This window comes from Magallana gigas, chromosome 1 (genome assembly GCF_963853765.1).
Source record: "Magallana gigas chromosome 1, xbMagGiga1.1, whole genome shotgun sequence".
NCBI lineage: Eukaryota > Metazoa > Mollusca > Bivalvia > Ostreida > Ostreidae > Magallana > Magallana gigas.
Window position 1 is genome coordinate 74,858,663 of NC_088853.1, and position 20,032 is coordinate 74,878,694.

The following is a 20,032-nucleotide window of genomic DNA, read 5'->3' on the forward strand; positions in this document are numbered from 1 at the left end:
ATGGAACAGATTGATTAAAACACCACATCTTGTATAATGATTGGTACAGCAATGTTTGTCTGTTGCAATGTATCAATTATAATTATCAATTAATAAACATGTATACATGCATTTAATTATTAATTCATTCATTTATTACAGATAAAAATATACATATATTTGATGAGTCAATTATTCAACAGACATGTCATGTATTTATATTTGAGTATGTGATGTTGAATGTTTATAAATAAATATGTTCTTACATTATATTGACAAATGATAAAGATCACATCCTATATAGGTCTGACTTGTGACTACAAATTATATAATTTACAATGATAATGACTCAGACTTACCTGTCAGAGCGTTCTGTCTGGTGATATACCTGTATATAACCACCGTGTTGTTGTCCTCAGATCCGACCCAGAGACGGTGAGTGTTGACATCATAACTCAGGCTGCATGGTGAGAATATCCCTGATGATCTTATCAGTAGATGTGACAGGAACTGACCGTCCTTATTTATCATCTGTACTGTTTTTGTTGTACCATCACACACCAGGATGTGTGACAGCGCGTCAGTACAGATTCCACATGGCCGTAGTCCTGATCCTGATGGATGTCCTGTGTAAGAGAAACGATGTCTTCCTCCACGCTGTCACCACTACAGCACCAGGCCCAAAGATAACGTCAGACACCACGACATCCCCATTGTTGTTCTCTGTTATATAGTTAGGAATACTATACATTCCCCATCCTGTGTTGTGGTACTGTGTGGTTTGTGTGAGTTGTCCACTCTGGTTGTACCGGGTTACCTTGCCTGTCCTATATCTATACATCCCGACCAGTAAATCCCCAGTGGACGGGGACCAGTACACACACTGTGGTCTCCATGTAGAGTCTGTTCTCTCTATAAATGTGGTGGTTGTTTTCATATCCTTTGACAGTTTGTTGATGTTATAATTCCTATCTATATAAATCAGTTCACTCTCACTGTTCACTGTGTGTAATCCTATATAACCACTCAATGAATCCTCCACACGATGTAGAGGGACACCTGGTGTGTCTGTCAACATGAGATTGTTTCCATCATCACTGACCCAGACCCGGTCTGATGTCACACAGGAAATGTGATAACAACGATCAACACCTGTCAGTGTGAGAGATTGATGGAACTCAGCACCAGACGTCAGTTTCAGCAGACACTGGTTTCCTACGCGTCGGTTTCCTCTCTCTGTGATTTGGATTGCACTCAGTGACTCCATCACATCCTCCTTGTTGAGTGACTCAGTCATGGAGAGCTGGCTGGTGTGGAGTGTAAGATGTATCTGGGGAAGGGCTGTCTTTATGGAGGAGAGAAATTGTAGTGCACTGAATGTGAATTCTGGCTGTACATATCTGAGTTCATATTCCTGAAGGCTGACAATATGTCTGCTTATTTCTATCATCTGTTTTAAACATCTGTGTTTGAAATCAAAGTCACAAAACACATTGTACTTTAAATCTTTTCTCGCTTTGTTAATGAGATTTTTTAGTTTCGGGGCCTTTGTTAACATCTCTGATTGATAGAGGGAGAATTCTGTGTGACAGGTTTTGACATCAGCTTTGATTTCTGTCATGAGAACAGGTCTGTAAAAGAGAGCCTCGCTTCTGATGGTGTGAATGGTTCCTCTGTGTTGTTGTCGCTTTGTTTTATAGACTGTTTTAACATCTAGTTGTTCGTGAGTACTATGTTTTCTGCAGTGGAAACAGACGGGGAGTCCACAAGGTTCCCAGTACTTTATATAAACATGGCTAGGATGTCTCACACAGACCTCTTGTGTCGGGATGTAGTTGATTTTATCACGGTGTGACACAACATCATGGTCTATTGTTGTGAGATCTTTTACATGGTTCTCTTTACACTGGGGACACAGATCACATGGACACGATACACAATGGTACTCTGTGTCCCCCGGACACTTAGAACACTTATGTGTACTATATGTGGAGCTTGCTGTGTCCATGTCTATATCTTTGAATCACAACCTGTTAAATAAAAGTGTTTTAGAATTATGCCACCCACATTCTTTAAAAACTATTTAATGATATAATGGATTTATATAATATAAAATTTTGTGTGTAAGGAATATCTAATTTCAAACAGATTTTATTTTAAAATAAAAATGTATTTTCCATTCATAGATAAATGATGGTATACTATTATCAGATAGCAAAAACGCTCAACCAGTAGATAATTTTTTAACTCCAAAAACTCTGACATTCTCTGCTAAACATTGGTGAATACTTCCCCCCTCTCCTGTCTCTGTCTGTAACATACATTCACTAATAAGAATACTTTTTCTCTCTCTCTTTCTCTCTCTCTCTCATTCACTGTTATCTCTCTCTCTCCTAAATATGTACTTTCTTTGCTTCTCTATCTCTCTATCATTCAAATTTCTTATCAACATGTACTCTTTCTCTGGAAAATATTTTCTCTTAGTTATACCATCTTTCTCTCTCTCCCCCTGCTAAACATGTACTTTTGCTTTTAGTCTCTTTCTCTTACTCTCTCTCTCCTCTCATTCCCTTTTCTTGCAACATGTACATAAACTCTTGATCCTTTTGTCTCTAACATGAACACGAACTCTCTCTCTTCAAAATTACTCTGCTAATGAGACTAGCACTCTTTCACCCTGCCTTTCCCATCTATGTATGCCAACTTTCTTTGTCTATTTCCCTCATGCAGACTTATGTACTCTCTCTCTCCTCTCTCTCTCTCTCTCTCTCTCTCTCTATCTAAAATATGTACTTTCTCTTCCTCTCTTTCAATCACTTTTCTGAACAACATGTTCTGAAGTTCTTCATTACATATACTCTCTCTCTCACTCTCTCTCTCTCTCTATTTGTGCTCTCTCTCTCTCTCTCTCTCAAACTTTCTCTGCAAAACATTTACTTTGCCTCTCCTACACATTTACTCTCTTTTTGTTATACCATCATTCTCTCTATTTCTGCTAAACATGTTCTTTTGCTTTTTGTCTCTCTCTCACCCTCTCTCTCCAAAATATGTATGTTTTCTTTCTCTCTTTATACCAGTCTTTCCCATATGTATACCAGCTTTCTGTGTCTATTTCTCTTTGCTCTCTCTCTCTCTTGAATATGTATTTTCTTTTTCCCTCTCTCATTCACTTTTTTGAGCAACATGTTCTGACATTCTTCATTAAATACTCTCTCTCTCTCTTTCTCTCTATTTGTGTTTTCTCTTTTCCTCTCACATGTACTCTCTTTCTCTTTGTTAAACAATCATTCTCTCTCTCCCTCTGATAAACATGAACTTTTGCTTTTAGTCTCTCTCTCTCTTCTCTCTCTCTCTCTCTCTATCTCTCTCTCTCTCTCTCTCTCTCTGAAATATGTACTTCCTCGTCTTCATTCCCTTTCGTGAGCAACATGTACTCTTTGTCTCTCTAAGACGTTCTTCATCAAACACTCTCCCTCTCTCTCAGACATTTACTATTTTCAGACATTCGCTGATAAGGAAATACTTTCTGTGTCTATTTATGGAATAAGGAATCATTCTTTTAGTATTATGAGGTGACAATTTCGGTCGGGGCGTGGTTATATCCAATAAAGCCCGAAGGGCTTTATGATAGATTTGACCACGCTCCGACAAAAATTATCACCTCATAATATTCAAAGAATTATTCCTTATTAGTTGTATTTACATTAATTCCAATTTGTACACTTTAAAACAGCATTATTTAAAACCACTATTTTCCCGTGTAGCACATGATATGTATTACTGCTTGGCACAGTCAATACCGTCTCTCGGTTATGCTATAAGACACGCCCATTTTGTGTCACTCATGTTTTATGAAGTTATTGGGTTTTAGGGTTCAAAATTGATTCGTAATGTTATCACAGACAAAGACTGTTGAAAATGTAAATATTTATCTCTCATGCAGACTTATGTTCTCTTTCTATCTCTCTTCTACATATGTACTTTCTCTTTGTTTCTCTTTCTCTATCTCTCTTTCCTTCAATTTTCTGATCAACATGTACTCTTGCTCTCTTTGTCTCTCTATCTCTGACATTCTTCATTTAACATACTCTCTCTCTTTCTCTAACATTCACTGTTTAGCATGCTATCAGGCTCACACATCAACACGATTGCATATTCGAATTTACAAGTTTACATGTCTGGATTTTTGAACACGATTACCCTCCATATTTTTCTACACGCGATGGCTGCTTAAGAATGTAATGTGCCAATTAAGGGAGGTAAACCGGTCTTAGAAATAATGTTGATCAACTTTGCTGTCGACTATAAACAGTCGGGGGATGAACACATTTTAAAACAAATACCATGCAAACATAATATACAAGTATATATCATGATTTACGATATTTTCTACTATACTTAGTCAGGGAAGTCTCGGATTATAAAAGTTCTGTCTATAACATAAAGCTTAATTAAAATGCAATATACATTCGGCCCTCCTATCCCTAAATAATATGCATGTTAATTCACTTTATGGGCATATTTGTCTCACACCTAAGTAGAAAGCTTAAACCATTTCTCCATTGGCAATACATTTCCATTTAAAAAAACCTAAATATGTACATAATAACATTGCATTGATTTAATCTGCAATGACTGTAAAAAAAAAAGAGGTAAATATTAAAATCACTGTTGTTCATTATCACACTGTGGCCATATTGGCCCTACCCAAGGGCTTGAACCCTTAATGTAGGAACTATTAATTTCATTATTTATTAATCATTATTTTATCATTTATCATTTTTTCTTTAACAATACTGACGCCCTCGGGTCTTGACCCCCTGACGCAGGGGCCTTGTATGTTACAATTTTAGTAGAGGGTTTAATTATCATCTTAATTCTGCATTATACAAATAATGACTGGGGTTGAGGGCAGTATTGATTATATTAGCCCCCGAGGGACAAAATATTGCCCGACGCGAAGTGGAGGGCAATATATTCGTCCCAAGGGGGCTAATATAATCAATGTTGCCCGAAAACACAGTCAAAATTTGTTTTGTTATATGAAGAAACAAAGAAAAAATTAAGAAAGTAATTGAAAACAGATCGCCGTAATTTTCTCAGCTCAACAAAGAATTCAAGAATTCAATTTTTTGCAAAGTTCATTTTCAAAATATCCCCCGCATCAAACGGTCACTGGTGATATTCCGCCGACAATAAGAATTAACATACAGATGTTCTACCTGATTTTACTTCACAGTAATTCGCAAATCCTTTTATCCGTTATGATAGCAAACTGTTGCATTGTGCGTCCGTTGTTTACTTGCCTTGACTGACTGTCTATTATGCACTCAAACTCAATAAATGGGTGCAATTGATGTCGCCATGAAATTACAAAAAAATTAAAATCAGCAGAATTGTAATTGATTTTGTAATACAAAGTTAGTTCAAAAGTGTTTCCAAAACACATAAAAAGATCTATGGAATGCGTTTACTTTCAGCGAGAAATCTATACAAAATGCCTAAACTGACATGTTCGTTACTGTCGCCATTTTGATAATTACATTTTGAAGAGGATGTTTTGCCATATAAACTGGACAATGTGCAGAATAAGTTCTTACATATTATTTTTCAGTAAGAAAATTTAATGATTTAAAAGACAACAAGTTATTTTCACTAGTCCAAGAATTACTTAAATTATTTTGAATATTGTCTCCAGTTTCGATGTAATCTCCGTTACTTTAGATATATAACCACTGCAAGAGTTGTACATTCCATTAAAAAATACAAAAATCTTATTAAGAACATTACGAGGTCTTTTTGTCCACATAAATGTTAAAAAAATTCATATAATACATTTTGCCTAATCATATCAGTACGAAAAACAAAAATAGTCTGAGCGTAGATTTAAGACTGTAATGTTCGTTACGGCTATAACTGAGAAAGTAAATGCAACAACTGTTCAACTTGAGTATTGAACATACGATAAGCATTTGTCGCCATCAAAAACTGTCTTTGATAAACACTACCATTTTATTTTGAAGCCGCCTAGGTACATAAATGTTGGTTACTAAATGTTCGTTACCGAAATGTTCGTTATGATATTTATACGAACCTCTTTGTAATTTCAATCCTAGCTCAAATTGGTTGATGCAAATAAAACACGTGACAAATTGTTGATACATCAACATTCGCCATTAGTGCCAAGGACAATTAGACAGCATGATTCCTGCTAAAACCATCTAAACGTCTGACCCCATCAGTATGCATACACCTTCATAAGGATTTATTAGTTTATATTATGTGTATCGAACAATTTTAAATGGGTACATAAAACAAAAGTCATGTAGATCAGTTCTTATATTATAAACGATCCACATGTGTATTCATATCTTTGTAGTATATCTAAAAAAAGAATGATATGTCCGTTACCGATTGTAAAGAACATTTCAATTAGACAAGCATTGTAATTTTTAACAACTATTGAAATTATAAATAACTTTAAATTGAAATCATACACACATTTTTATTTTAGCATCATATTTGATTAATTTCTGGCTACTCAAGTGGGATTTATCTCATAAATTGCATCGTAGATCAACGTAGGACAGGCACTTATATAATTACATAATATAATTCAGCATTTAAAACAAACTATAAATAAAGGCTGTAAAAACCCCCTGAATAAACACATATTTATATATTTTTGAAATTATGTTATACCTATCAATAGGAAATACGTGAGCATAATGGAGTATCTTCAAATTTTATCATATTAAACTAGAGTAACGTACATTTCATACGAAAGTAACAAACATTTCATTGACATTTTTACACTCAAAGAAATGGTAAACAGCGAAATCATCTAATTCGTTAAAAGCAAATAGGCCAAATCAAGAGCCAAACCCCTTGGGAAAGTCTTAAAGATTATTTCTAATCGATAATGAATTTTGGGGAAACCTTGATAATCTTTAGGTAACGGACATTTCCTAAAGCTGATTCAAAAACAGTCTAAATATGTAACTCTGAGCTACTCTGGTTTTGTTGATGTTTAAGTTGCTATTTCTATTTTAAATACTTCATCATTTACAAGAAACAAAAAGTTTTATAAAGAATTTAATTAAGATTTATACATTTTGCACATTGTCACGAAAATTACAACACTGGTCTCTGTTATATTACAAACAATATGTTGGTTTTTTTTTTAGATGTTTTTGTAATTAATCGGAAGTGTACTACATTTTCCAAAAACAAAACATTTGCTTAAGAAATTAGCTTATTCTAAAATTCATGTATCTAAACTTATTTCTTTGCAATATTTCATACACAAATGAACATAAAATCGATTTATACCCATCAGTATCAGTATCAATATTAATTGAAAATAGGTTAAGTATATGTATCAGTCAATGTATTTGTAGGGTGAACATAAATACTATGCAAGATGACCCTTTAGATATGTTTTTAATTTTGATATAACAATTGTTTATTCTGTAATGTGCGTTACAATAGAGGTACTATTTTTTCAACCTCTGTTTGAAAGATTTATTAAAGCTTTTGATTTTCTTTAAATGGTTAGATGTTTTGGTGTTAGTTAAATGAATAAAATTTGAGCAAACCGGTAGTTCTAATCTTTGTCTATCAAATATGAAATAGTTTGTATGATTAAATTATATGACATGATATTTGATTTTGTAAAAACATATTCGGGTCCGTTCTTTTAGCTGACAGTAGATAGAAATTAATCGGAAGTATCAGCAAAAACCTAATACTGGTTTGCAGCTATTTTATGTACTTAATATAAAAAAATAAAATTCATTTGGGTCCTTTCCCTTTTATGTCTCTTTGAAGCACTTACAAGCCACAGGTGGATTAGTAACGGATATTTCCTAGCACTTTAATCACAGAAAAATGGTCAATGTTTGAAATGAGCTCACAATAAAACGCTTTCTTTGATGTTGAAAAAAATTGAGAAAAATAAACCTTATATATAAATCTTTTGGAAAAACAATATTCCACCGATGAGGACACTGTTTCATTTTTCTTCCAATACCCACCTTTATTTGCACTCATTTATTGAGTCACTTTGTTTTGGAGTCGCGAAGAGTTGTTTACGAATCAACAAATCAGAGGTGATTATTTGAAATAGAGGGAATGTTTTCTAGATATTATTCCTAGCCGGTCAAATAAAAAAAAAATATGACCGGTCAATATTTCTCGGACAAGCTAATATTACATTTATTGACTATTTGTCTATATAGAGTTATATAGTGAGAATATACTACTGAATATAACAATATAAATGTTGTGCTAGCGCTTATATAAATACTGTACATGTGCCTATTTAAAAGTGATGTGCATGTTCAGAACATACAAATTTTGATTGAAAATATCTGGGGCTTGGTTAGGGAGGTGGTGGCAATTATTTTATCTTATATTGTAATTAGACCAAAATGTTAACTTTCACTTTTATTTACCTTAACTTTTAACTCTGGTCCAAAAATGTGAGAGGAGTCTGTTTGTTCATTTTTTTTTTTTTTTTGGTATTTGTTATTCTAAGAGAACATTATATTTCAAATAAGAGGACATTATATTAATTTTCTAAATAAAAGGAAAGTACACGCCCCAAATTTCTATGTGTCTGTACTATTTTTTGTACAGAATATGGCGATATAGATATACAGAACTAACACTATCAGATGAACAACAACACAAGGCCAGGCCCGCCATAGTGTTTTGTGTGTGGTCACAGCGTGAAAGACATTTGTTAGAAGATTGATGTGTCATCGTGTTTAAGACTCGGTCAGACTAAAATAGCTGAACATTTTATTATTTTATGATAGCGTCACAATAATCACTCTTTAATTTCAATGGACGTAATAAGATGAATATAAATTAAGTATATTTAATTAGATTAATTTTGTTAAAGAATACTACATTGCAGCAAAAAAAAACTATAGAATAAACATGCTTATCCCGAATCCTAAGGAGTAAATTTCGACAATGGATGTATTTAGAATAGATTAAAAATTATTGTAAGTTTAATACGTCAAATTACCGTGCATTAATGTCAGTCAGACTTTAAGAAGAGGGCATTTAAATATCGTGATATTACAATAGGCATATTTTTGTTCAGCAATGGGTATAATAGTAGAATACGAATCAAATTTATCTACTTTTACGATCTTTTTGAGCATTGACGAAACCAAATATTAATTATATCATTTTTTTCATTTATTCTATTTTTAATGCCTAGAACGGGTAATATGGGTGATTGACCCAGCAGGCATACGACGTTGTACCAACGTTGAAAATACGTTGATCATGGTTGACGACGTTGATCAACCAAAATACAACGTTGTGCGACGTTGAAGAAAAAGACGTTATCAACATGACAAATTTTCAACGTTAGTTAGACGTCAGATATTCTGACCAATATCGACCAAATTTCTCATACATATATTTATAAAATTGTATTTTTCATAATTTCGTGTAATTATTGAATTCTGTAATTTGTGGGCATAAAAAGTGAAAAAAACATCATCAGTGATGGCAAAAAATCGCACATGTAAAGAATGTACATGTATGCGGAAAGCGCGCGATAGGCATTGATCTTGTAAACCCCCCCCCCCCCCCCCCAAATATCTACACAGCTTGAAATGATTTAAGTAACTTTATGAATCATTTATATATATAGTGTTAATGAATAAAACTGTTGATAGTGAAATAAATTCAGTTATGGCGAAAGTTAGCGCATGTAAACAAATTATGCGGCAAGGTGCGCGATAGCCATTGATCTATTGCACATCCTCCATATCTGCTCAGCTTGAAAGCGCATGCTGGCCAGACAAGTATTAATTACTGGCGCGAACAAATTACCGCGCCAACTGAAACAAAGAACCAGTGTCCAGCTGGGGATAAGATATCCTAGCTGGGAAGCCATTTTGAACGCCATTCCAAACTTGAGACCGTGAGGAGCAGCATTTATAAATTCTACATCGACCTTTAATACAAGGACATTTTGGATTTCATCCTCTAAAATAGTAAAGTAAGTGTTTCTTTCAATTATATAATGCATGTTGTATAATGTTTTTATTTTTTCAAGCTAGAAAAAAATGCTTAACCGCATGGCGCGTGTTTTTGAATTCACCACTAACGAACAGAGAATGCATGTAAAAATTGATCGATCTCTAACTTACATTAGTCTAATAATATCAAAGTATTGTTAGCCTTGAAAATGTCTTTAAGTTTTTGGTGTTTTTTGTGGTGTTTTTATTTTTATTTTTCACCACTAACGTTAGTAATGTTATGTACGATAGTTCACACGTATCACGAATGACTCTTTGGACGAGTTAACTAAGAGAATTTCCGATTTACGTACAAGTTAACAGAAGAGTGAAACTATAAATAGAATTGGGATTTTATTGTTGTCGTTGATCTTTGGTCTCCAACATAACGATGCAAGTTTTAATACTCAATAAGTGTACCCAGGCAACTGATCGAAGCCGTTTTGTAATACAGTATATAGAAAGTAATAATCTTATCTTTTACCTTCGATGGTCTTTAAAGGAAAACAATAAATTCCTTTACACTAACAGTCCATATTCAATTCACAGTATTGAAGACAGTACTTTAGGCCTAGTATATAAGTATTTATATTTGTAATGATTATGATGTTAATATTAACTCAAAGTGATGATATTATTTATAATGGTTAATCAATACAAACAATAGAAACAAAAACTAGCTGCACGTGCATGTATTTTTTTGTTCTATTTAAGACATGGCCTATCTCAGAAACTGGAGACGGTACAATACATTTGTTCATGCGCTTGCACAATCAAGCAGCAGTGAAAATGATGTTGAAAATCAACTGCAGGCAGTTGGGGGCCAGCAGACAACTCCTGAAAGGTACACCTCCTCTGTGCAGTCAGATTCTGGGGAAGATCAGCAACAGCAGCACATTAATGAACCAGCAGATTATGACAGTGATTCTTCCATGTCCGTTGTTTTAACAAGTGATGAAGATAATGAAAATGAGCCTGAGGAATGTTTACCATCACAAATTGCAGAATGGGCTACAAAGTTTAAATGCACTAGATCATGCATTAATCATATACTTGAAATTTTTAGAAAGCAAGGCCACAGAGTACCAAAAGATGCACGTACTTTACTTCAGACACCTCAAAGTATTGATATCATTAGAAAATGTGGTGGCAATTATTATTATTTTGGGCTGCTATCAGGACTTACGAAAACTGTGTCATTACATCCAAATCATTTTGAAGATGAAAACTCAAATAAACTTTCATTTAACATCGATGGAGTACCATTATTTAAGTCTTCCTCGGTACAATTTTGGCCAATCCTATGCAGTGTCAATAGTTTTGAACCATTTATTGTTGCTTTGTTCTGTGGAACAAAGAAACCAGACTCAGTTGAGGAGTATTTGCTGGACTTTGTTGAAGAACTTTGTAATGTTGAAAATACTGGGTTTCAATTGAATGATAAACATTTTGCTGTGATAATTGACTCATTTATTTGTGATGCTCCTGCAAGGTCATTTTTGAAATGTACTAAAGGACACAATGCATACTTTGGATGCGATAGATGCACAATTAAAGGTGTATGGCGTGGACGTGTTGTTTTTGAACAACCAGACGGCATGAATATGCCGGAAAAGAGAACTAAAGAAGATTTCAATGAATTGCAGTATACTGATTATCAATTAAAGAGGTCACCTTTAGTTGATATTGGTATCGATTGTATCAAATCGTTTCCGCTTGATTATATGCATCTTGTGTGTCTTGGTGTGATGAAAAGAATTTTGATGTTTTTAAAATCAGGACCACGAGAGTGCAAGCTATCCCATCTGCAAATAGAATTACTTTCGGACAAACTTGTTGCTCTGAATGGGAAAATGCCTCGAGAATTCGCAAGACAGCCACGTTCGCTTGAGGTTCTCGATCGATGGAAGGCAACAGAGTACAGGCAATGCATTCTATACACTGGCCCACTTATTTTCCGCAACATAATGCATGACCAAATGTATCAACATTTCCTAGCTCTAACGGTTGCCATGTCAATATTACTTGACTCCAGAGATGCTTCTAGGAATCACTACCTGAATTATGCAAAAGAATTGCTTGAATACTTTGTCAAGAAAGCACCCCAGATATACGGAGAGACATTTACTACCTACAACATTCACTCTCTTGTACACATAAGTGATGATGTTAAAAATTATGGTGTTTCACTAAATGAACTAAGTGCCTTTAGATTTGAAAACTATCTTCAAAAGTTAAAGAAATTTGTGAAGAAAGCACAAAATCCTATTGCTCAAGTTGCTAAACGGTTGTTTGAACTGGAAAGAACTACTGTCAAACCATGGATGAATGTTTCAACAACCTATCTTTCCACAAAAAGAAAAGACAGTTGTTTACTTTTAAAAGATCAGTCGTTTGCATTTTTGCAAGAAAAAAGAGAAAATGGAGAATTGATATGCAAAGTTGTTTCACAACAGAGACTGGAAAATTTATTTATTAATCCATGTGAATCGAAATTAATAAATGTTGCCGTTGTGAAAAACACAACATTGCAGAGGCATGGACGGGAAAAAATAATCAGAAAGCATGACATAGATAGAAAAGTTGCATGTTTGCCTTATGATGGGAAATATGTGCTGTTTCCTTTGCTGCATGGAATTGAAAGGCAATATTAGGATAAGGTTGGTTTTTAGCACTATCAAGTATTGTAAAGAGAGATATATATTGCTAAATTAGTTCTACCGGTAATTGTAATTTCTTCAATACTGAATTGGTGACTTTATAATAAAATATATGTCAGATAATAATTTTTTTTTAAACATTACAACTCAAAGAACTCTTTTCTTGTGACATTGATGACAAAAAACAAACTATGTTATTTATTGAAAAACATAATATGTTTAAGCATTTTGCTTAATTTTGATTTTTTAAATTAAGATGGACAAGAAGTGGGTAAGAGCTGTGTGGAGAGAGGATGAAAAAGAGATGGAGCTTGCCATACCCAGTGTATGGGTTGAAGGAAATCGCATAAGATGGCCAAATACATCAAATGCAAAATCTGCACTCAAAGAATGCAAGAAACCTGCTGACAAATGGCTTTCATTTGATCTGATAAAGATCAAGTTTTCATCAGGTAACTTCTTAATTTATTGATAAGAAACTGAGTAATTTATGTTTGAAGATGTAAAAAATGTAGGGAAGTCAACAAAGTTAACAAAGAATTTTTTGTATACATTTCTCATCAAGTCAATTGTACCTTCTCTTCATGCATTGTTTTTCTTTTAAATAAAGACGACTATCGAGAATGTGAGGACTATGATGAGACGACAGCGGTGGAATCTGAGTGTGACTCAGAACCAGTAATGAAAAGGAAACCAAAAAAGAAGGTCATGAGTGACTTTATTATGGGTGAGCTTGCAATTTATCTACAAACTTGAAGATTCTTTTATTTGTTATTTACTTTGATATTTTGATTAATGAAATATATATAAATTTTGTTTAATTAGATTCTGCTGAAGACAATTCATCAATAAAAATGCAGAAGAAGTTACCTGTAGCAGGTTAGATATTGTTATGCAAATATATATCCAGATATAAAAGAGGACAATTTATTATGGTAATTCCTTTTTTTTTTTTGGAGCATTTTCCAACAATTTGATATTACACTTCAGCACCAGTTATGCCGCCAAAACCACCCCAAAAAATCTCTTCTAAAAAAAACCAAGACCAGTCATCACTTCAGTCGTCCAGGTCTCGATCACCTTCACCTTCTACTAGAGATGAAATGGAAACCAGACGTAGCAGGTCTATTACACCAAGCAAGTCCTGGGCTAGTTCAAACAGTCGGGAGAGCTCGATGAATAGGTCGATGTCACCAAGAAGTCCCATTCGCTCAACACAAAGGTCCAGAATTTCAACATCCAGAAGTCCAATTCGCTCAACACAAAGGTCCAGAATTTCAACATCCAGAAGTCCAATTCGCTCAACACAAAGGTCCAGAATTTCAACATCCAGAAGTCCAATTCGCTCAACACAAAGGCCCAGAATTTCAACACCCAGAAGTCCAATTCGCTTAACACAAAGGCCCAGAATTTCAACATCCAGAAGTCCAATTCGCTCAACACAAAGGCCCAGAATTTCAACATCCAGAAATCCAATTCGCTCAACACAAAGGTCCAGAATTTCAACATCCAGAAGTCCAATTCGCTCAACACAAAGGCCCAGAATTTCAACACCCAGAAGTCCAATTCGCTCAACACAAAGGTCCAGAATTTCAACATCCAGAAGTCCAATTCGCTCAACACAAAGGCCCAGAATTTCAACATCCAGAAGTCCAATTCGCTCAACACAAAGGCCCAGAATTTCAACATCCAGAAGTCCAATTCGCTCAACACAAAGGCCCAGAATTTCAACACCCAGAAGTCCAATTCGCTCAACACAAAGGCCAAGAATTTCAACATCCAGAAGTCCAATTCGCTCAACACAAAGGTCACGAATCTCAAGGTCCAGGAGTCCTGTTCACTCTTTGAACAGCTCAAGATTTTCAAGATCAAAAAGCAGAGACAGGCATCACAATAGGTCAAGGCACTCTATGTCACAAAGCAGTGAAAGGTCAACCCTGAGAAGAGAAAGCCCAAAAAGACTTAACAAAGGATCTGAACATTCCAGGAGCTATGATAGGCCTTGTAGCAGGTTAAGTGTAGAGAGCACCCCAACACTTCCATCTCTTTCTAAGCGAAAGCAGCATCAGTCCTCAACAGACTCCTTTCCCATGACCGAAGAAAGTGAGTACAGTTAGATGTGTTACAAATTTTCAATTCAAGGGACCTTTTATGAGACTAGAATTTTTGCTTATGATGCCTTGGGTGTTAAATGTTTAATACTTAGTTATATTCTGTTTCACAGGATTTCAGAGAAGAGTCCTCTACCTTCTTGTTGAAATAAGAGACATTCTTAAGAGTCCAGTAACAACAGCTTCAAATACAGAAGACGTTGATCTTGTTACCATAGACTCAGAAGAAGGATTTGAAGCCTTAGACAGAAGACTTGAAAACAGGGACTTTAAAGCCAGCTTTGTAAGTAATTGAAAATAGATGTAAATTGTCATGTTTCGTGTAGAATTATGTTGTATTTTTATATACATACTATACATAATGGGCCTGCCTTATGTGCCAGCGGGCAAGAAGAGGTTAGGTGAGGTGAGGTGAATATACATAAACTCTAAATTCTTGATCAAATGAGGGGAATTATTCTTCAAGTTAAATCACAAGAAGTAACCCTCAAAGATTTTCTCTAACAGTCAGGAATTATTACAAAAAAAATTAAACCTTTGGTGCTGGACTCAGGTTTTTTATTCTCTTGATATGACACAAAATGACTGAAATGCAGAATTAAAATTAGAAATTGTGTATAGAATGAATATAATGTTCTCCTTTATTATACATTTGAGCATTGAATCATTATTTTATGAAAGATATTGTATCATAACAATAGCGGTGTGTGCATACAAATTTTCATGAATAACTAATGCGCATTATAAAATTTGTATGCACACACCGCTGCAGTTATGAGACTATATCTTTCAAAAAATAATGATTTAAAGCTTATATTTACATTTTTCTAACTTCTTGCTTTGTCTGCAAATGTGATTTATATGTCAAAATTTCTATTTTATTTTAAGGATAAATTCAAATTAATGGAATAGCCATTGTAACAGCCACAAGCGTGAACTTTGATTCTCGCTTGTGACGTTGCATTTTACAGCGTTCAAAGTTTGTTATGTCACGGTTAAACTCGTCATTTTAACCTTTGAGTTCCGTTTGTGTGTTACGGTCTTATTACTTCAGTATCTTTTCACACACTTTACATGCAAAAAATATTTGGAATGTAAATTTATATATTGCAGTAACACTACAAACTGAAAGTATGAATGAAAATGAACAATTGCATTTCAGAAATTCTTGCTTCAAAAGATTGGAGGTACAGATGGTACTGACCACATGAAGAAAGCAATGTTAAGGTAAATAAAGAATGATGTTACTGAATAATTAAAGATCATTTATTGAAAAAATCAATGTATGACATTGTATTCAGAGTGATATGAAATACTAAGTATTTGAAGTATGACATATTTCAATTTATTTTCAGAACTATGACAAACTCGTACATGGCTGGTCTTAACATGAAGGGAAAACGGGGAAAGAAAGCTTTTGGTTCCTCCCAACTCTACCTCCTTATAAAAGGTAAAATGTTTTCTGATTTTTACTACTGTCAAATTTCTCATTTGTAGTACATGTAGATTGAAACAATTAAAACATAATTTGATTAGTTGGTGCAGACGCAGAGTACTGTAGATTCCTCATATTTCATGATTACTTCATTTTGCGATTCAATTATTTAATGCATCAAATTGCTAGAACACATAATTTTTATCATATATATTCATTAAATTTACACCTGCCAAAAATTAATAGGGAGATCATAAAATCCGTGAGATGTGCTTTTGGCAATTTTACATGGATATTAATTCCTTGTGTTTAATTAGGAATCTACAGTATACATCTATTTAAAAATGGTGTGTTATCTTTATGGCAATCTAATTGAAATTAGATCCCGTGATCTGCAAGGAAAAAGCCACTGGAGCAGATCAAAGGATCCAATTTTGGTTGAATTGTCTTTATGTAAAGAAAAAAATATATACAGAGGAACATATATTATAAAGCACCTTTATGTCTGTTTCAGAAACTGTATTGACATCTCATACACAGTATACAGAATCAAAATTCAATGAAGATTTGGCTAAATTCCTAAAATATGCCCCGGAGCGTGTGGGAGGAGGTGGAAGAAGGAGAAGAGATTGACTGTTTTTCACGTTCACTTGACCAGAACTAATGATTTTACTCTTTTTCATCTTCTTAAACTAATGTTTTTGTGAAAAGCTGGCTACAGATGTGAGCTAGGTTATCCATCAGTGATTTTAAGTGATACTTTCAATTTATTTAACTGTTTCTCTCTTGAATAAATTGATTAATGATATTTGTTCTGGTGTCATGTTGTTCATAAAATAATTTGAGGCAAAATGATTCACTGCAATTAGCGAAAAAAAATCAGTGTTCAAGGTCAAACAGTTGTAGCATTTCAACCAAATATCAACTAAATTTAAACGTTGTAACAACGTCAGAAGACGTTAAATCAACGTTGAAACAACGTCAGATATCAACGTTGAATCAACGTCAAAATTTCAACGTCCATTCAACTTTCATATTCAACCAAAATTCAACGTCATTTCAACGTTGAGGCATGACGTTGTTTCAACGTTGAATCAACGTTAGAATGCCTGCTGGGGAGATGCTTCGTCTAAATTTGAAGGTCAAGTATCAAGTTACAAGCGAGATACAGAGCTTTCAATTATCTAGATTGTAAACACAGCTTGAGTATTGTTATTGTTTAGATATGTACTGTATACGTTTCAGTAAACATAGCTTGAGTATTGTCATTATTTACATATGCATGTATGTGTATCGGTATTCATTTCAATCCTATAGTGCTTCCTTTAAATGATTCTATTATTTATGAACACATTGCATCAATTTATCTTGTTTGTAAAATCAATCAGAATGCACAATTAACTATATCCGTTATTTTTGCGGTGATCCCATTTCCGCTACTTTTGCGATCTCTTCCGTATCGCAAAATATTGAATGCGTAGAAATTATATCCTGTATCATTTTCTATAAGAAACTTTTAAAATCGTAAGAATGACTTACGCATATTAAAAATGATACATATTTTCCCAATTTTCGCAAATTTTGCGACACGCGAAAAAAAAAACCCCGGACATTCGCTATTAAACGAAATTTTATACAAAATGAAAAATAAAATGAAAATCCTAAATCATTATTAGGTCCCTTTAATATGACAATCATTTTGTGATGGTGTCGCAGTGCTCATACCTTTAATCCAATGGACGGAACAAATATAATATACATCTGGAAAACATATCTTATTTTTCTATTTGTTTGATTAAAATACTGAACTGAAAATTTCTAATTCAGAGTCTGAAAGAGTAGATGTCCTCTAAGAATGATTTTAGAATAGATAAACAATTGTTGTAAGCATGATACATCAAAATACCGTGTGTAAATGTCGGTCAGACTTTATTATTAGGACATTTAATCATTGAGTGATGGATAACTTTAACAACAATGAGTATAATGTAGTTCAAATTTATCTAATTCTACGATCTTTTTGAGTATTGACTAAACCAAAGATTGACTTATCTATAATACCATGGGTTGTCAGACTTTGTAACAGAATTTGTTTAACTGGTTGTTTAGAGAACTGTAAGAACACGCGACAGCGTGACGATGTACACGACTTTTAAATCAATTCATAAAGGAGTATAATACAATTCAGACGTTCAGTTAAAAGGCTTCATTGTTTTAAAAGGCACACGCCAATGACTTCATTTGACCAATTGTCAAAATATTATGAAACAATACAACTAATGCAATCTAGTTTATTGCGTGCAACAAAAATTGCAATGTGGACTTACTACGCATTAAATCGTGTATTTACCGACAGCCCTGGGGTGACACATTATTAGATACTAGTATACCACGTGTGTCTTCTGAGCTATTTTGAACACACCTAATTCAATCATAACATTTTTTGTAATGCTTTAAGAAACGTCATGGATAGAGAAAACAAAGAGACATATCAGAGAGGAGAGAGAGAGAGAGAGAGAGAGAGAGAGAGAGAGAGAGAGAGAGAGAGAGAGAGAGAGAGAGAGAGAGAGAGAGAGAGAGAGAGAGAGAGAGAGAGAGAGAGAGAGAGAGAGAGAGAGAGAGAGAAAGAGAGAGAGAGAGAGAAAGAGAGAGAGAGAGAGAAAGAGAACACCAGTTTAATTTGACAATCTTGACTTATCATGGAGTAGCCAAAAACACCTGTGTTTATATAGATGACATGAACATGCATACATGTAGATTTTATCTCGATACCACATTGTCCGTGTGTTTTTGAGAGTGTCCATGTAATTCAATAGCGCGATCTTTTCAGCTCGGGTCAGGAATGGATATTATTATAAGAATGCGACTGTTCATTTGACTTTTGCATCGATGTGTTTCTTGCATACAGTGTCAGTAGACAATCAAGTGCGGACAATGTTTATATTTCATGCATCGAATTAGTATTTAAATTAAGTACTACATTATGAAATAAACATTTTCTTTAAAAAAAATATTTCTATGCATCGTGCATCAATTAATTTTTCACCTTAGAAATCGTTAACAATACCCACTCATAATTTGGTCTGCATTATATTATTGTTTTCTAACAGGGAGATGTGTGTTTTATGCATTTAAAAGTCATTGTAACCAATCCACTCTTTTCATTTCAAGGAGCAACCAATAGAACAGTTGTATGTTTGTGATAAAAATCTTTTACAAAACACAAAGCACTATTGTGGAAATTAAGTCACGAATCAACAGTTGTCAATTTATGCGTGTAATTTAATGTATTCATTACATTGATATATATTTGTTTATACTAACTGATATATATATAGAGAAAAACTATACAAAGGTTTAACAACACTGATTGACTTATGTTTGGTGATTCGTTTTATTGTCAACATACTAACATATAGTGATTCACTACTCAACATTGTTTTCTGAGTTTGTTGTACAGTAACAACTTAGTGAAAAGAAAAATCCTCTCAGTGAATACTTAAAATATTACTTTCATTCTTATATTAAAATTTCGTATAACTAGACGTATATGAGAAACTGTCTTACCTTTTTCTAACTATCCACAAATCATTTTCATCGGGTACTAGAGAGTAAATAGCTGTCTAAAAATTATAATTACAACGCGTTCTACTGCAAAACGACGTCTTTTCTATATACATTTTCTGTATGCGACGTATATCTTCTGTGAGACATTATGTTCAGATCAACAGGATCATTGTGTGAAGGGATTTAAACTCTTCACATGAACGAGTATGGAGTGTTTTGTGTTTTAAAGGTTTT

At 33.9% G+C, this 20,032-nt stretch overlaps 4 protein-coding genes across 13 annotated transcripts in view; 2 read left to right on the forward strand and 2 right to left on the reverse strand.

The window, feature by feature from the left end:
- LOC117687479 (uncharacterized) overlaps positions 1-20,032 on the forward strand; it is a 307,604-nt gene that overhangs the window by 205,892 nt on the left and 81,680 nt on the right. The gene's annotated exons all lie outside the window — the stretch shown is intronic.
- LOC109618161 (uncharacterized) overlaps positions 1-20,032 on the reverse strand; it is a 451,180-nt gene that overhangs the window by 73,167 nt on the left and 357,981 nt on the right. The gene's annotated exons all lie outside the window — the stretch shown is intronic.
- Positions 527-19,979, reverse strand: LOC136272859 (uncharacterized). Its single transcript, XM_066075705.1, has 2 exons — positions 19,799-19,979; positions 527-2,009 (listed from the first exon to the last, which is right to left on the reverse strand). The coding sequence occupies exon 2, from the start codon at positions 1,985-1,987 to the stop codon at positions 560-562; it is 1,428 nt and encodes a 475-aa protein (XP_065931777.1). The 5' UTR covers positions 1,988-2,009; positions 19,799-19,979; the 3' UTR covers positions 527-559.
- On the forward strand, positions 9,593-17,042 carry LOC117685861 (putative uncharacterized protein ENSP00000383309). Of its 2 annotated transcripts, XM_066075687.1 has the most exons (10): positions 10,078-10,489; positions 10,740-12,685; positions 12,942-13,137; positions 13,296-13,412; positions 13,511-13,564; positions 13,676-14,788; positions 14,910-15,079; positions 15,959-16,023; positions 16,152-16,246; positions 16,746-17,042. In XM_066075687.1, exons 3-10 carry the CDS (start codon positions 12,942-12,944, stop codon positions 16,862-16,864), a joined length of 1,929 nt encoding a protein of 642 aa, XP_065931759.1. In that variant the 5' UTR covers positions 10,078-10,489; positions 10,740-12,685; the 3' UTR covers positions 16,865-17,042. The 2 variants fall into 2 exon arrangements, with proteins under 2 accessions (XP_065931763.1, XP_065931759.1); XM_066075691.1 differs by lacking the exons at positions 10,078-10,489; positions 10,740-12,685 and adding an exon at positions 9,593-10,006.

Excerpts from the sequence above, each read along its gene's own strand:
- LOC136272859 (XM_066075705.1), bottom strand. The coding sequence starts at position 1,987 with ATGGACACAGCAAGCTCCACATATAGTACACATAAGTGTTCTAAGTGT.
- LOC117685861 (XM_066075691.1), top strand. The coding sequence starts at position 12,942 with ATGGACAAGAAGTGGGTAAGAGCTGTGTGGAGAGAGGATGAAAAAGAG. Across the intron at positions 13,138-13,295 it reads AAAGATCAAGTTTTCATCAG|ACGACTATCGAGAATGTGAG; the intron begins GTAACTTCTTAA and ends TTTTAAATAAAG. Across the intron at positions 16,024-16,151 it reads ATGAAGAAAGCAATGTTAAG|AACTATGACAAACTCGTACA; the intron begins GTAAATAAAGAA and ends ATTTATTTTCAG.